At 49.3% G+C, this 15,731-nt stretch overlaps 1 protein-coding gene across 3 annotated transcripts in view; it reads left to right on the forward strand.

The window, feature by feature from the left end:
- CHD8 (chromodomain helicase DNA binding protein 8) overlaps positions 1 to 15,731 on the forward strand; it is a 69,393-nt gene that overhangs the window by 9,976 nt on the left and 43,686 nt on the right. For 2 of the 3 annotated variants that reach the window (XM_033168865.1, XM_033168863.1), the window contains exons 2-6: positions 8,302 to 9,200; positions 10,669 to 11,046; positions 13,388 to 13,764; positions 13,862 to 13,976; positions 15,395 to 15,589. In XM_033168865.1, the coding sequence (XP_033024756.1) occupies positions 8,439 to 9,200; positions 10,669 to 11,046; positions 13,388 to 13,764; positions 13,862 to 13,976; positions 15,395 to 15,589 (1,827 nt within the window). In that variant the 5' untranslated portion in view covers positions 8,302 to 8,438. Of the gene's footprint in view, positions 1 to 8,301; positions 9,201 to 10,668; positions 11,047 to 13,387; positions 13,765 to 13,861; positions 13,977 to 15,394; positions 15,590 to 15,731 lie in introns of those variants that run through there. The other variant, XM_033168864.1, reaches the window with a different exon arrangement.

The following is a 15,731-nucleotide window of genomic DNA, read 5'->3' on the forward strand; positions in this document are numbered from 1 at the left end:
GACTTGTGAGACTTGAATCATGGGACTTCCTGACTCCTCATTATCGCTTCTCTGAACTTGAAATAGAAATCCAGCATTTTCCTGGGCCATGGTTAAAGCAAAGCTTGAACGTTACTTCCAGCTGACTCGGAACTGCCAAATTCAACCTTGAATTACCTGGGATGTTTCCAGATTGTTAAGGCGTAACTAAAACTTGTGTGTGTGGTTTGCCTTTTACATGCTGCTTTTCACCGTTAAAAAATGTGCTCCTTAGAGCAGCTATCAAGCAGCAAGAACCACCCAGTAATAAAAACCATAAGAAGATGAGGTGTGCTGGATCAGGCCAAAGACCTGCTTGTGATGCCAGCATGTGTCATTAAGAGATGTAGTCCTTAGTTTAGTCCCATCATCGCTGACCATTGAGTATGCTGATTGGGGATGGCAAGAATTAAAGAGTCCAGTAAGAGTGGCATGTACATCGTACATTTAAAACACTCAAGCCACTTTAACAGTCATGAATCCCCCCCCCAAAAGAAGAAAGTGTAGTTTGCCATACACTGAGCTACATTTCCCAGCACCCTTAACTAACTGCAGTTCCCAGGATTCTTTGGGAAGAAGCCCTGACTGTTGAAGTGGTATGAGATTGCTTTAAAGTCATGGTCTAGACCAGGCATGTCCAACAGGTAGATCGTCATCTACCAGTAGATCAGTAGAAGATCATTGGCTCCCCCCAAAGAAGCTGAACAACTGTAGCTCCCCTAAAAAAAGCTCAGCATTTTACCTCCTCCCTGAAAAAACTCAACAACTTTCACCCGAACCCCCCAAAAGGGGGTAGATCACTGCCAGTTTTTAACTCTGTGAGTAGATCGCAGTTTCTTGGGAGTTGGCCATCCCTGGTAGACTCTTAATTCCTATTAGCCCAAGTCAGCATCACCAACGCTCAAGGATGATGGGAGTTGTAGTCTAGCAACATCTGCAGGGCCGCGGGTTCCCCATTCCTGTTTTAGGGCTTTGAGGATTGAACTGTGCTTGGAAACCAGAAACTAAATTTGAGGTGGAGTGATCAGAAATCATTCCAAGCTGCCACTGCATTTGGGATGCCTAGGTTGTTGCTTCAGTGCATTGAGAACATAGTTTGAAGGTTCTCTCTCTCGGAAGAGGGACTTGTTGGTGGGTGTTTGCAGATAGGATATATCCTCATGGTTTGGATTGTGCGTTGTGAAGCTCCCATTGTGCAGGAGGCTTCCTTGCTTGCTGGAAATGTGCTGTTTGGTTAACTTACCTGTGAACAGAACTTGCTCGCCCATGTGAACTGTAGATAAAAGGGAGACTATCTATTTGGGATCAATTTATCCATCTAGGGGAGGGGAATAGCTTGCAAAATCCTGTGACATGGATTCTGGACCCTGTCAGTGTTTTGAGGCACCCAGACATTTGCATTGTGTGTACTTCTTGGCAAGGAGGGTGATCTGAATTGAGCAAGTCATGTGAATTTATGTAGTGGGGGAGCAATAAATGTCCTCATCTCCCCAGCCCTATATCATCACATCTCCATCTTGTGAGCCAAATCCTAGCCGCCCATAATAATAATAATAATAATAATAATAATAATAATAATGTTTTTTTAAATGCTGGGGTTAATGTTGTTATATATTTAGGAGGGGGGAAATGCATGTACTTGAACAAACAAGATATCCAAAGGTGAAACAGGAAGGGGAGGGCTCCTCTTGTGGCAAATGCCCCAGTAGGATCCTACCCTCCCCCCTCTGTTGTGGGGCAAAATGTTTGGCATCCATACATGTGTATGAACACTGTTGTTTGGGAGTGTTGAAGGGGTAGTTTTTCAGTTGTAGGACTGATACGGTTGACAGTTTTTCATCTTTCAGTTGAATCGGCCTAGAGAGTCCCCAATTAAATGGAGAAAAGTTACGGAGGGGAGTGTTTTTAATAAAAGTGCTTGATGAAACTGCGGATAGTTATTGTCTCTTTTCCGTCAGGGAGGAAGGATGATGTATCTAGCCTGCATGCATCATGGGTTGTAGACTTTCGGTGGTAGACTTTGTGTTTTTTTGTTGTTTTTTTAAAAGTAATTTTCTTGCTTCAGAATGGTTGCCTTTACTGATAAGCAAAATTAGTGAGATCAATCAGCCGCTCATACAGGTGACCAGTTAAAATTATTTTAATTACTTTTCGTGCCCATGAAAAAGTATACATAATGCATGCAACACACCCAAGTGGATGGGGAATTATTATTATTATTTAAAGTGTGCCGCTGAATAATCACAGTGCATGTAAGTACTGGTGTGGTGGGGCTCCCCACCTTCGAAAATGGATACCCCGGCGGTTTTGGGTGAGAGAGAAAGCAGCCAGGATAAATGCACCTATGTATGTATGCACAGGCCTATGATGGGTGTTTGAGTTTACTGTATATGCATGCACATAGAAATTGGGGGGGCGGCGGCGGCGAGGTGTCGTTTTGTGCCATTTGTTTGTGCATTATATCAGAATGCTCCGCTGAGCGGATGGGATGTATTTCTGCCCCTCCACAGACACACATGAGATGCAGGGATGCAAATGAGCAGTGACAGGGGAGGGGGGCAGCCCCTCTTTCTCTCTGCAGTGAAGCAGAGGAAAGAGGCTGGCTGGCACTCTATGTCTGGCTAGCTGAAAGGGGGGGGAGCTGAAGGGGGGAGTGGGAAGAGAGAGAGCGGCTGGGCCTGGCTCCCCCTTCCTCCCTCCCTCCCTCCCTGCACACGGAAGGAGATGCCTGAGGTTTGGAGGAGGAGCTGGTGCCGAGCTGCTCTGGGGCTGGGTAGGATCCGGATCGGATGGGGAGACCTTGGGGGTGGAGGGGGAAAGGCAGCTTCCAGCGAGGAGGGGGGGGAGGGGAAGCGGATTGTGGGTAGCAGGAGGTAAGCGGGGTGGGGTGGCTTGGGGACGACGATGACTGGGTGCTGGAAACTGGAGACAGCAGGGAGGCGGGGTGGGGGAAGACTGGGGCTTGCAGGTTTGGGGGTTAAGGTGGAAGGATGCGAAGGAGGGAGCTGGCATTTGGATGAGGAGGTAAAGGGGGGCACGATGTGGGGCTTGTAAGGGGAGGGGGTGGCTTGACGGGCTGCCGGCCAGAAGGAACGCTGGGGCTGCAGAAAGATGGTGGGTTCAAGAGGTGCCGGGGTTCATGGCTGGGGGGGTGGATTTGGGTTTGGAGGTTAATGAGGCAGGGAGGCTATGTAGGGAGCTCTGTGGGGATGGAAGGGGGAGGAGGCATGCCGGGTTGCAGCGTGCAAAGAATGGGGTGCATTAGGGGGCTGGGAAGGCAGAGGTGTGCAGACAGGCGGGGGGGGGCAAGGCTTTGGGGGAGGAAGGATAAGCCCAGGCTGGGTGGAGGGAGGATGTTGGGGCAGGTGGGCGCAAATGGATGGAGGAGAAACAACCGGCAGGTGCGCTGGAGGGAGAAGGGGGGGGGGCCCTGGTGTGAGGCTAGCTAGGCAGGGGGAGAGAAGGGCTGGAAGTGTTGGGAGGCCAGCAGATTCAGTTCAGAGGTGTGCAGGGGTCCAAAATTGGGTTTGTTGGCAGGTGCAAAGCGATGGGAGAAAGCCCTGGAAATAACTAGAGGTGTGTGAGGAGGATAGGAAGTGGGGTACAAGGATGCTCACCCCAAGAAAAAGGGTGTGCAGGGGGGGGGAAAGGGGATGGATGTTGTTTTAGTGGGGGCTGTTTAAATCAGTAAAACGGTCAAGGAAAGCAGGGGGAGTGGAAATGCATTGTTTCAAGTTAAAAGGCCCACTTGTTCTCTTTTGTTTTTTCTCTTGAGGCTGTTTTTGGCCCGGGTGTGTTGACTGGAAGGGTCAGGGGTGGTTGCTGCTGGACTAGAACTCCCTTCACCCTTGGAGTCTGTCAGCATCTGGAGGGCCAGAGTTTAGCTACCCCTGGCTTAGGGCACAAGCAAGGGAACACAGAAAAGAGTCCTTCCTCCTGACCATGACTTGCTAACTTTTAGGTATTGTGCATCCTCAGATTTCCTTCTTGCATTTCTCCCCGCCCCCTTACAAGACCGCTTCTTTGGCTTTTTGATAATATGCAAATTAAATTAAATCAGCTCATTGGTCAATTGAAAGGCAAATGATACACCTTGACATTCCTATCTTTTTGAGCAGGATCTCCAACTGTGTCCCTCCAAAGGTGGTCAGGCTCCAGGTTCCCATCAACCTCAGCAGGCATGGCTGATGCTCAGGGTTCTGGAGGGCTCCATGGCACCCACCTGTGATGAAGGGCACCCATAGGTGATGTGGTCTCTGTCTGGCTTTTCCAGGACAAGCAACTCTTGTGTCCTTGGAATTAAGGAATAAGGTGAAAAGATTCCAAATCTGCAGAGAATCTAACAAGCACCTGTCCAATGCATTCTGGTTAATTAAAAACAAAACAGAACTCAACCCTACTGGTTGAAGATCGGATACACAGAAACACATTTTGGCTTCGAGTTTAACCCTGGAATAGCCTGCTGTGCACAGGAGCAACCACAACTTCTTTGCTTTATTTTTGCATCCTCCCCTCCTCACCAGAATTTGTGCCACTCACGGACCATCATCCACCAGTTGCTTCAGATGCAATTTTTAAAAGATGCATCTCATTTTGCCGGGCCCATAAGATGGGGCCCTGTTGTTTCTAAATTTTTATTCCTAGAATCCCTGTTTTAATGAAACTGTCTTATTTGGGTTTTCAGAAAATTGTTTTATTGTGTTTATTTATTTAATTTCTATACCACCCTTTATCCAAGGATCACAGGGTAGTTTGGAATATACCTTAATGTTGCATTTTTTTTGCATCTTGCTTAGGGATTTTTAGAATAGATGGTGCTTTTTGGCAATCCTTGTAAGGGAAAAATCTGTAGATAATATTTCCCTGGAAGTACTTATGTTTCTGCAGCTGTCATCAGGCTCGACCACACTTTTTCTAAGAACAGGAACACATTCTCTCCACAAGGAGGATGGTGCAAAGCTGCCTCAAAGTCCTGTTCTCATTTCCCTGGAGGGGGTGTAGTTACTTTAGCAAGAGGTATAGACATCCCTGGAGAGTCAAATTTATCCTCCGCTAACTGTTCGGGGTAGAGAGTGCATTGCTGCTAACTATTAATAATGATTTTAAGAGAGGAACCTGTTAATTGTCCTTCCTCACACAATCTTTTCTCCTAGGACCCATTCATATGTCAGAAATAACATATGGATGGTTTTGGGGGTGGGGGAATTGCTGGGCTTTGCACTTTAGAACATACAGTGGTACCTCTGGTTACAAACAGAATCCGTTCTGGAGGTCCATTCATAACCGGAAATCGCTCCAAACATGAGGTGCGCTTTCGCTAATGATCAGCTACTTCCGGGTTAGCGGAGCTCGTAACCCGGAGCGTGCGCAACCAGAGGCATTCGCAACAAGAGGTACCACTGTACATTTAACAACATTTATATACCACTTGATTGCAGTAAAACCTCTAATGCTTTTTGCAAGAAATATTAAAACCACCACTGAAAGTTTAAAACCGATTAACATTGTCAGTAAACTGGAAAGAGATCAGAACCCATCGGCATTCACGCGTCTGGATAGGTGTGCATAAATGAAAACGTTTTCAGCGGGTGCCAAAAAGAATTCAGCAAAGGCGCCTTGCCTGATGTCCACAGGCGGGGAGTTCCAAAGTTCAGGTGCTGCCATACAAAAAGATCAATTTTTTACAACTGCAGAATGAGTGGCACCTGTAGCAGTGCTAATTTTGCAGATGGGTGTGGCAGAGAGGGCACATGGGGGGCAGTTCCCATGTAAAAAAAATTATCTGCATATGAAAAGATATAATGGACTGTTGGGAGACTGTGAGTCCTTTGGTTTCTACACCTGCTAGCGATTTTTCCATGCTTTGTTATTCTGGGAGAACACTTACAGAAGAGTGTGCTTTGGTTTTTTATAAAGGATAAGGACAGCTGAAAAATTATTTGATACAACAACAACGAATTGCTTTATATTGAGTCAAAAAATTGGTTCCTCTAGCTCAGCACTGTTTCCACTGGCTGTCAGCTCTGCAGTGTTTCAAAGAGGAGTGTTTTCCCAGCCCTACCTCAGGAGGCTGCAGATTGGACCTGCTCCACCACTGAGCTGCACCCTTTCCCCTAAGGGCACTCTAGACAGCGCTTTCTATTCTGGAAGACAAACGTGATTATTCCAAAACTCTTCTCTGCCCTTCTTTGCGCTTGGATGCTTGAAACAAATGCTTTATTTCTGTTCTGCGTTGGGTGATACGTTTTTATTTTTGAAAAATCGTGCATAGCATATTCTCAGTGCAAGTTAGGCAGGAATCCCATGATGAACATGCCTGTGTTTGGAGGGCATCGTGTTGACGTGTAGACCTGAAAGCCTTCAGGTGACAGCTAAATGATGACGCTTCTGTAGATTTCCAAGCCTTTTCTGGGTTCAGTGATCCCAAAGGAGAAGCCACTGCATAAACTGAGTAACTGGACCCCTCATCCACTCTAGCTCTATGGTGGAGCACATCATTTGAATGCAGAAGATCCATGGGTCAATCTGGTATCTCCAGGCCAATGATAGTGACTCAGCTGCTGCTTTTGTGGGTTTAAACTAGGGATGGGGAGCCTGTGGTCCTCCAGATGTTCTTGGGACTCCCCAACTTCTATCGACCAGTGTCCAAGGTGTTATAGCTCAGCATCGCCTGGTGGGCCACAGGTTCCTCAACCCTGCCCTAGGGAGTCACTGCCAGAAGTGGGCCAGATGGAACAAAGTTCTTGAGTCCTTTTTGTGTAAGCACTTCCTATGGTACTCTGTAATTGTTTCTGAAGACTTCCCTGCACTGTTTTCAGCAATGGGTTGTTAGTTTCTCTCGTTAGATCAGCGCTGGGAAACCTGTGGTCCTGTAGATGCAGCTCCAATCGCTCCTCACCGTTGACCATGTTGGCTGGGATGGATGGGAGATTGAATCCAGCAACGCCGGGGGGGGGCACAGGTCCCTTGTCCATGGCTTAGATCCTTATCCAGGTTCTCCACCATTTTAAATGTTCCAGGCTTGTCTCCCAACTAAGTCCAACTCAGAGGAGACCCAATGAAATGAATGAATTTAAGTTAGTCATATCTATTAACTTCAGTAAGGCTAGCATTGGACCCAGTATGCTTAATTTTAGCTGTTGGCTCATTTACACGTGCTCTCGATGCTGCCGCTTGATGTCTCGATCTTTACCAGATAAAGAGCCCAGATGTGCTCTAGCAAAAATGAGTGGTTGGCAATGGAATGCCTTTAAGATGGTGCCTGTTGATAGACAGGAGAAGCCATTGTGTTGCGCATCAGATGATGGAAAGTCTGTGGCCGCCTTCTGGGGGTCTGTTCTTTGCATTGGAAATGGCCACTCTCCTGTGTGTTACAGACATCACTAAATCATCTGCACATCTTATTAAAAAGGAGTCCCGGGTAAATGGGAACATAGGAAGCTTACCTTATGCCAACTGCTAGCTATGTTCTGCCCCCCTAGTTAGAGGCAGCAATGTTCTGAAGACCACTTGCTGGAAGCCACAGGAGGGGAGAGTGATGTTGTGTTCTTGAGCTCAGGTCCTGCTTGCAGGCTTCCCATTGGCATATCTGCTTGGCCACTGTGAGAGCAGGATGCTGGGCTAGACGGGCTGTTGGCCTGATCCAACAGGTTCTTCTGATCCCACTTCTAGCCCGGTATTGTGTCCATGGACTGGCAGTGGCTTTCTGGAGCTTCAAACAGGGGCCTTCCTACTGGGAGATAGTAGAAATTGAACATGGGACCTTCTGCATGTAAAGCAGGGGGCCACACCATTGAGCATTTGAGCCCTGGGATTCTGGAAGGTCATTTGCACAGGATATTCCTAAGGAAGGCAATGCTCAGGCGTGGCCCGTGCAAACACTTGGCTTATCTCCTCTCTATCCATGCCTGGTGGATTTAAGAGTTAGATTTTCCTGGTTTTGTGTTTTTTTTTTTTTTAACTCCTTTCTAAATGAATTAACCAGATACTTCCAGTTCCTATGAATTTTCTAACTTAGAAGAGGAGCCGGGAAGAGCGATTGGCGGGGTTGGGGGACTTAGAGAGGTGTATGCTTCTACTGATGGGTGCTGCTGAAATGTAATCTGATAAAGCTGCTGTGTGTTTAATTTTTTTTGTTGGCGGGGGCAGAGAGAACAAAGCAGAGAAGGTTCTGGGACTGGAACAGGTGTAAAAATCTGTATTTTGTTGGTGGCCTTTGGGCATTTCAGGATATTGAAGTCTGCTGTGTTGCTTCTTAAAGCCCTGTGCTTTCCTCCTTTCCAGCCAGCCCTAGACCGCCTTCTTCTTGCTTCATGAGGCTCAGCCCCACCTGATTGTGACCCCTGGACCGCTGCAGTTGGGGAGGGGCCCCTCCAGACAGCCCCCTCCCTCAGCCAGCAGCCGAACCTCTCTCTTCTGCCATGGCTGACCCCATAATGGACCTCTTCGATGACCCCAACCTCTTCGGCCTGGACTCATTGACGGATGAGAGCTTCAACCAGGGGGCCCCAGACCCCATTGAGGAGGCCCTGGGGCTACCGGGCGGTGCCTTGGACTCCCTGGCAGGGGGCGCCAAAGAGCAGCCGGCCCCTGCACAGCCGGAGCCTCCCCAGCCACAGGCCCTGCCCCTCTCGGACGCACAGCCCGAGGCCGTGCCTGAACTGCCACAGCAGGATCAGCCGGGGCTCCTGCAGGCCCCCCAGGACCAGGAAGTCCTCAGCCAGGGCAACCCCTTCATGGGCGTCTCCTCTGCCACCACCACGACAGTTGCAGTGCCGTCTTCATCTGCTGGAGGGCAGCAAGGCGCCGCTGTCACGGCGGCCCCACCTCCGGCCCCGAAGATTGTCATCTTGAAGGCGCCGGCAGGCAGCTCTGTGACGGGGGCCCACGTGGCCCAGATACAAGCCCAGCCCATCGGGGCCGCCAACGGGGGCAAAGTGACCTTTGCCAAGGTGCTGACAGGCACCCCACTGCGGCCGGGGGTCTCCATCGTCTCGGGCAACGCGGTGCTGGCCACCAAAGTGTCCCCTGGAGCAGGGGCCCCAGCCACACTCCACCGCCTGGTGCAGCCTGGCCGGCCTGTCAAGCAGCTGGTGCTCCAGCCCATCAAGAGCCAGCCGGGGGGCAGCACTGGAGCCACACCCCTTAAGCCTGCTGTCACTCTGACCTCTACTCCAGCACAGGTGAGCAAGCAGAAAGCGGCCAGGTGTGTTGGGGTGGCCGGCTCGGGTGGCACATTGATCTAAGCAGCATGGCACAGTTAGACTAGGACCTGGGAGACCAGGGTTCGAATCCCCACTTGGCCACAAAGCCCCCTGGGTGACCTAGGACCAGTTCCGACCTCTCATCTTAACCCTGTGTTTCTTAAACTCTGGCCTCCAGTTGGACTACAACTCCCATCATCCCTAGCTAGCAGGACCAGTGTTCATGGATGATGAACCCCCTTGAGAGAGGTTCCCCTGAGAGAGGAGCTGTTCAGACAGCACCACACAATATTGAACGATGATGGAACAATACAAGGCAGCTCTTTTATATCCTTATTCTGGATCACTGGCTCTTAGGCTAGTGGGTCACCAGGAATTCAGGAGCCTCTAGGCCAGGTGTGGGGAATATAGGAATCTGCCTTATACTGAGAATCGAACAGTGGGTCCATCTAGTGGGTAGGGCTGAATCTTTCTGTCTTTGTGTATATAACAATCTCGCCACTGTAATGGTATTTGGAGTAATCTTCCATAATGGGAGTGGCATCTTCTTAATGTACAGTCATACCCTGGGTTGCGGACGTTCGAGTTAAGAACACCCGCAACCAGGAAGTGTTTCCAGAGCGCGCACGACCCCCGGATGCGCAGAATGCTTCTACGCACTTTGCGCATGCACAGAAGCGCTCAAATCGCGCTACTTCCGGGGGAGTTTGGGGGGCATTTGTGTTACGCACGCCCATGTTACGTAGCGCGATCAACGGGGTACCACTGTATTACCTGCATTTTTTGCTCCATAAGGTGCACCTGACCATAAGGCGCACCTAGTTTTTAGATGAGGAAATCGAGAAAAAGAAATATTCTGATTCACTGCCTCCTCGGGAGGAGAGCAATCCCTGCAGAAGCCTGGGAGGCTTGGGAGCTTCCATCCCAAGCCTCTGCAGGGATCACTCTCCTCCCGCGGAGGCGTGGGAGGATCTCCGCTGCCCCATAGCGAGCCACGGAGGAGGGAATCTGAGCCCTCCCTCACGGCTCGCTTCATAGCAGCACAGGGACAGGAGCCACCTACACCTGTGTAAGCGGCTCCTGCCCAGCTCCGCTGCCCCAAAGGGAAGCCGCTGCTGTCCGAGAGGCAGGGGTGGGCAACATCGGCGGTGGGACCAGCTGTCCGGAAGGGTTGCTTTCGGGCCGCTGGTCCTGCCTCTCACTGCATTCAGCAAGAGGCAGGGGGCGGCGGGCAGTGGGGGCGGCAGAGGAAATGGGACCAGCGGCCCAAAAGGATCCCTTTTGGGCCGCTTGTCCCTCCGCCGCCTTCCCGCCTTCGCTCCATAAAACGCACAGACATTTCCCCTTACTTTTTAGGAGGGAAAAAGTGTGCCTTATGGAGCGGAAAATACGGTAGGTGCTGAGATAATTTTTTTACGTCTCTTGGATCCCCTTTTCTTCCCTACAGGGAGAGTCGAAACGCATCACCTTGGTCCTCCAGCAGCCCCCGGCGGGTGGAGGCGCCCCAGGGCAGCGCCACGTGGTTCTGGGCAGCCTGCCAGGCAAGATTGTGCTCCAGGGCAACCAGTTGGCGGCCCTGAGCCAGGCCAAGGGCACACCAGGGCAACCAGCCAAGGTGGTCACCATCCAGCTCCAAGTTCAGCAGCCCGGACAGCAGCAACTCGGCGGCCAGCCTGGGACCCAGAAGATCCAGCTTCTGCAGCAGCCCCCACCCACCTCCGGCCAGCAAGGGACGTTGGGTGTGTCCTCCGTACAGCAAGCCCAGGTGGTGAGCGGTTCAGGGCAGAGAGTGACAGTCCCCCTCAAAGTTGTGTTGCAGCCACAGGTAAGGGCAGCACTTCTGCCACCCTCAGTCTGCTTTGGGGGCATCTTAGTATAAAACAGCTATAGAGTGCCCAATGAAAATCATGATGGGGGCCTCGATTCCCTTGGGTGCGAGCTCTGGTCATGTTAGCAGAGGCACAATTCAACTCCCTGGGAATCTCTGCCTTAGCTTGGAAAAAAAGAAGAAGCAAATTTCTACCTCTCGTGATAGTTTTGGAAATGTGTGGACAATGTTTGCAGAGATCTCCAAATCCAGAGCGTTAACTGAATGAGACATGCTTGGTTGCAGCTAGGCTTTTCTTCTGCCCTGCCTGCAACAAAGCATGTCTCTCCTGCATCGGTCTCGACAGCCACAGCAGGCGCTGAAACCTTCTAACAGTTTGACCTCACTCCCAAAGGTTGCACCCCTCCATTGTCTCCAGAGACAGACGGATGCCACCAACTGAATGAGGGGCCACTGCATTCTGGTGAACGGCAAAACCAGAATAAACTGCATGCAGCGACAAAATTGCGGGGGAAACGCTGTTGCATTTTTGCAACTCATACGTGATGCGGAACTGAACATGGACTTGTTTTGTGTGGAAATGGGATTTCCTGCCTGCCAGATTGTAGTTGCTTTAGCACAGAGATCATGAGTGGTAAATCATGGGAACAACAGAAGCAGGAAGATAAGGGAAGGTGATTGTAGGTAGCATTTACCCCGACATTAAAAAAAAATCACCTAGGTTTTCTTTTTTTAAAAAAATTGGTGCACACCAAACCTGCTATTTGCCTACAAAAGCCTATGGGGCATAAGTGTGTTCAGTTTTTAAATGAATAATTTTTAAAGTGCTGGAGTGTATCTTAATGAAATTGTTTTTTGTTGGCTACCTTTACTCTCAATTTTTTTTATTGTGCTGTATCTTTTTTTAAGATTTTTTTTTTGTCAAGCCACCTTGAGCTCTGTTGTGGGGGATATGGATACACAATATTCCAGTTTTGGTCTGACCAATGCAGTCAAAAGCAACACTGATTTCCTTTGATGCCACCTAGAATAGCATTAGCTTTTTTTGCTGCTACATCACCCTGTTGACTCTTGTTAAGGTTGTGGTCTATTACAACCCCTAGATCCTTTTCATCTCTACTACTGGCAAGCCAGATGTCCTCCATCCTATATTTGCGCATCCGGTTATTTATGCCTAAGTGTGGAAGCTTACATTTGTCCCTGTTGAAATTCATTTTGTTAGCTTGGGCCCATTTCTCCAATCCGTTAAGTTCATATTGAATCCTGTTGTTCATATGCTGCCGAAATCCACTTAGCTACTGATGGATGGAAAACCTAAGGAACTCCTGATATTTTTGGACTTCAATTCCCACCAGTCCCAGTCAGCAAAGGAATTGGTGAGGGATGATGGGACTTGTAGTAGTAGTAGTAGTTATTAATTTTTGTAAACCACCCACCTGGCATGGGGTGCTCCAGCCACTCTGGGCAGCTTCCAACAGAATATACAGAAACACAGCAGAACACTTTAAAAAGTTTCCTGAGACAGGGCTGCCTTCAGGTGTCTACGGAAGGTTGTATTGTATACAGTGGTACCTCGGTTTACAAACTTAATCAGAAGTCCGAAACCATTCTTAAACTGAGGCGCGCTTTCCCTAATGAGGCCTCCCACCACCGGTGCCTTTCCACCGTTCGGGTTCCGTTTTTAGACTGAGGTCAAGTTCGCAAACCGGGCCACTACTTCTAGTTTTGCGGCGTTCATAAACCGAATTGTTCTTAAACAGGACTAAACAAAATAAAAAATTCTTTCCAGTAGCACCTTAGAGACCAACAAAGTTTGTTCTTGGTATGAGCTTTCGTGTGCATGCACACTTCTTCAGATACACTGAAACAGAAGAGTGTATCTGGAAAGAATTTTTTATTTTGTTTTGACTATGGCAGACCAACACGGCTACCCACCAGTAACTTAAACAGGACTGTTCTTAAACAGAGGTACCACTGTATTGATTTATATCTTTGACATCTGATGGGAGGGCGGGTGCCACTACCGAGAAGGCCCTCTGCCTGGTTCCCTTTAACTTCACTTCTCGCAGTGAGGGAACCACCACAAGGACCTCGGAGCTGGACCTCAGTGTCAGGGCTGAAGGATGGGAGATGCCCCTTCAGTGTTACAGGGCCAAAGCCATTGCAGTCCAATAATATCTGGAGGCTTGCAGGTTCCCCATCCTTATTGCAGGATATGCTGGCCCTTTGTTAGTGCATCTTTTGTCAGCTTGGCCTTCTGTCCGGACCAGGATGTTGTTGCCTGGATGTAACGTGCACCTGTGTTCTGTAACCCTTCCCCACCCCACCCCACCCACAGGCCAGCTCATCCCAAGGCAGCTCCTCTGGGCTCTCAGTTGTGAAGGTGCTGAGCAGTAGCGAGGTGGCCGCTCTCCCCTCCTCCAGCGGGACGGCGCGGAGCAGCTCGGACGAATCCCGCAAGCTGGAGCACCAGAAGAAGCAGGAGAAGGCCAACCGGATTGTGGCGGAGGCCATCGCCCGGGCCCGGGCCCGGGGCGAGCAGAACATCCCCCGCGTGCTGAACGAGGACGAGCTTCCCAGTGTGCGCCCCGAGGAGACGGGGGAGCGCAAGCGCCGCCGGAAAGGCGGAGGCGACCGCGTCCCCAAGGAAGAGCGGCCTCGCAAGGGCAGGGGCCAGGCGGGATCGGGGAAGAGCAAAGGAAGAGGGAAGCCCAGGTGAGAAAGGCAATGGGGCAGGATCCTCTGTCCCGCCTCCCTTCCTCTCGAGAGGGCCAGCCCGTTTCTCATTCATTCTCTCTCTCCTTCCTCGCAGCACCATCACGCCAGTCGTAGGGAAGAAGCGGAAACGGAACGCTTCCTCGGACAACTCGGACGCCGAGGTCATGCCGGCGCAGTCCCCCCGCGAGGAGGAGGAGAGCAGCGTGCAGGTGAGGCCGAGCTGGGAGCACGTCTGGGGGAAGTGATGCATTGGTGTGCATGAGGAGGCAGCTCTGGTTTTATTGAGGATTAGCAGCCGAGTTACTCAACATTCCCATCACGCTCCGTAATCCTTCCCACATCCCTGCACAGGAAGCTGGCATTAACTGTTTGCAAAATTATTGCAAAGATCAAATCTTACTGGCTTGACTTCTGGATCCCCCTTGCTTCCTCTGTTGAGTTGTGAGAAGATATAGACCAATAGTAGCCCATGTGGTGCCCTCCTGATGTTGGGGACTTCATCTCCCATCACCCCAGACTATTGATTATGCTGGCTGAGGCTCATGGGAGTTGGAGGCCACCATATTGGTTACCCCTGGGTTATACAGTACTTGCAGCATTTAAAAGGGTTTGCATAGTTGTTGTTTTTTAAAAAAATCATTCCATGTTTTTGGCTCCAAATAAGTTCAAACGCTCAACCCAGACCTCGTCTATATGTATTACACAGAAAATTGAGGTGTTTCGTTTAGTTTTTAAATGTAGAAAGCTGGTGTGAGTTTTTAATCTGTTTTAAATCTATTATTTTAACTTCAAAAGTCTAATACATATTATTAATTTATCTTATTGAGAATGGTTTTTTTCCATATTTGTAAACCGCTTTGAGCATTTTGCTTTGTTTTTAACAACCAACCAGTGTATACATTTAATGAGATAAATAAAATAAATTTGTAGCGTTCTTCCTAAGTTTCAGTAAAAAATAGTTATTACAAAGTGAATGTTTGTCTTAACTCCAGCTGCGTTCTCTCAGCTCTGGAATCTTTCGTGTTGTGAAAGTGGGGAATGTTTTGTCTTCAGTTCTCACATACAAGGCCGTCCACAGAGCTCCATCCTCCATACAGTGGTACCTTGGTTCTCAAACTTAATCCGTTCCGGAAATCCGTTCCAAAACCAAGGCACGCTTTCCCATAGAAAGTAATGCAAAATGGATTAATCCGTTCCAGACTTTTAAAAACAACCCCTAAGATAGCAATTGAACATGAATTTTACTATCTAACGAGACTATTGATCCATAAAATGAAAGCAATAAACAATGTACTGCAGTCACACACACAATCAATCAATCAATTAATCAGTAACTGAACTGGGTTCCACACAGTCACAAAAACAAAACAAAAAAGCCGCAAAAAGAAAAACCACAAAATAAATAACAAAAACAAACATACCTCAGCGTAACACTCAAAACAGAAGTGTGGCACTCAAATCGGAAGTGTAGCACTCAAAACGGAGCATGTTTGGCTTCCAAAAAAAGTTTGCAAACCGGAACACTTACTTCCAGGTTTGCTGTGTGTGAGTTCCAAGTTGTTTGAGTATCAAGGCGTTTGAGAATCAAGGTTCCACTGTATTGCTAAACTCTTTTATTTCCCTGCAGAAGCGGCGCTCGAACCGTCAGGTGAAGCGGAAGAAATACACCGAGGACCTGGACATCAAGATCACAGATGACGAGGACGATGAGGAGCTGGATGTGACGGGGCCTGTCAAGGCCGAGCAGCCGCCAGCCCCCGAACCACCTGCTCCGGAGCCAATTCCCGAGGGGGAGACGCTGCCTTCCATGCAGTTTTTTGTGGTGAGGCCTCTTGTTTGGTCCTCTCCTTCCCAGACCAGCTTCTTTTCGTGGTGGCTTAGTTGGGCCTCCCCATCCTTGCTGTGGAATAAGCGTATATACCAGTTTGTGTAGTCCCATCAGCGACGATGAGATGCGCTTGTTA

Source organism: Lacerta agilis, chromosome 14, assembly GCF_009819535.1.
Source record: "Lacerta agilis isolate rLacAgi1 chromosome 14, rLacAgi1.pri, whole genome shotgun sequence".
Lineage (NCBI taxonomy): Eukaryota > Metazoa > Chordata > Lepidosauria > Squamata > Lacertidae > Lacerta > Lacerta agilis.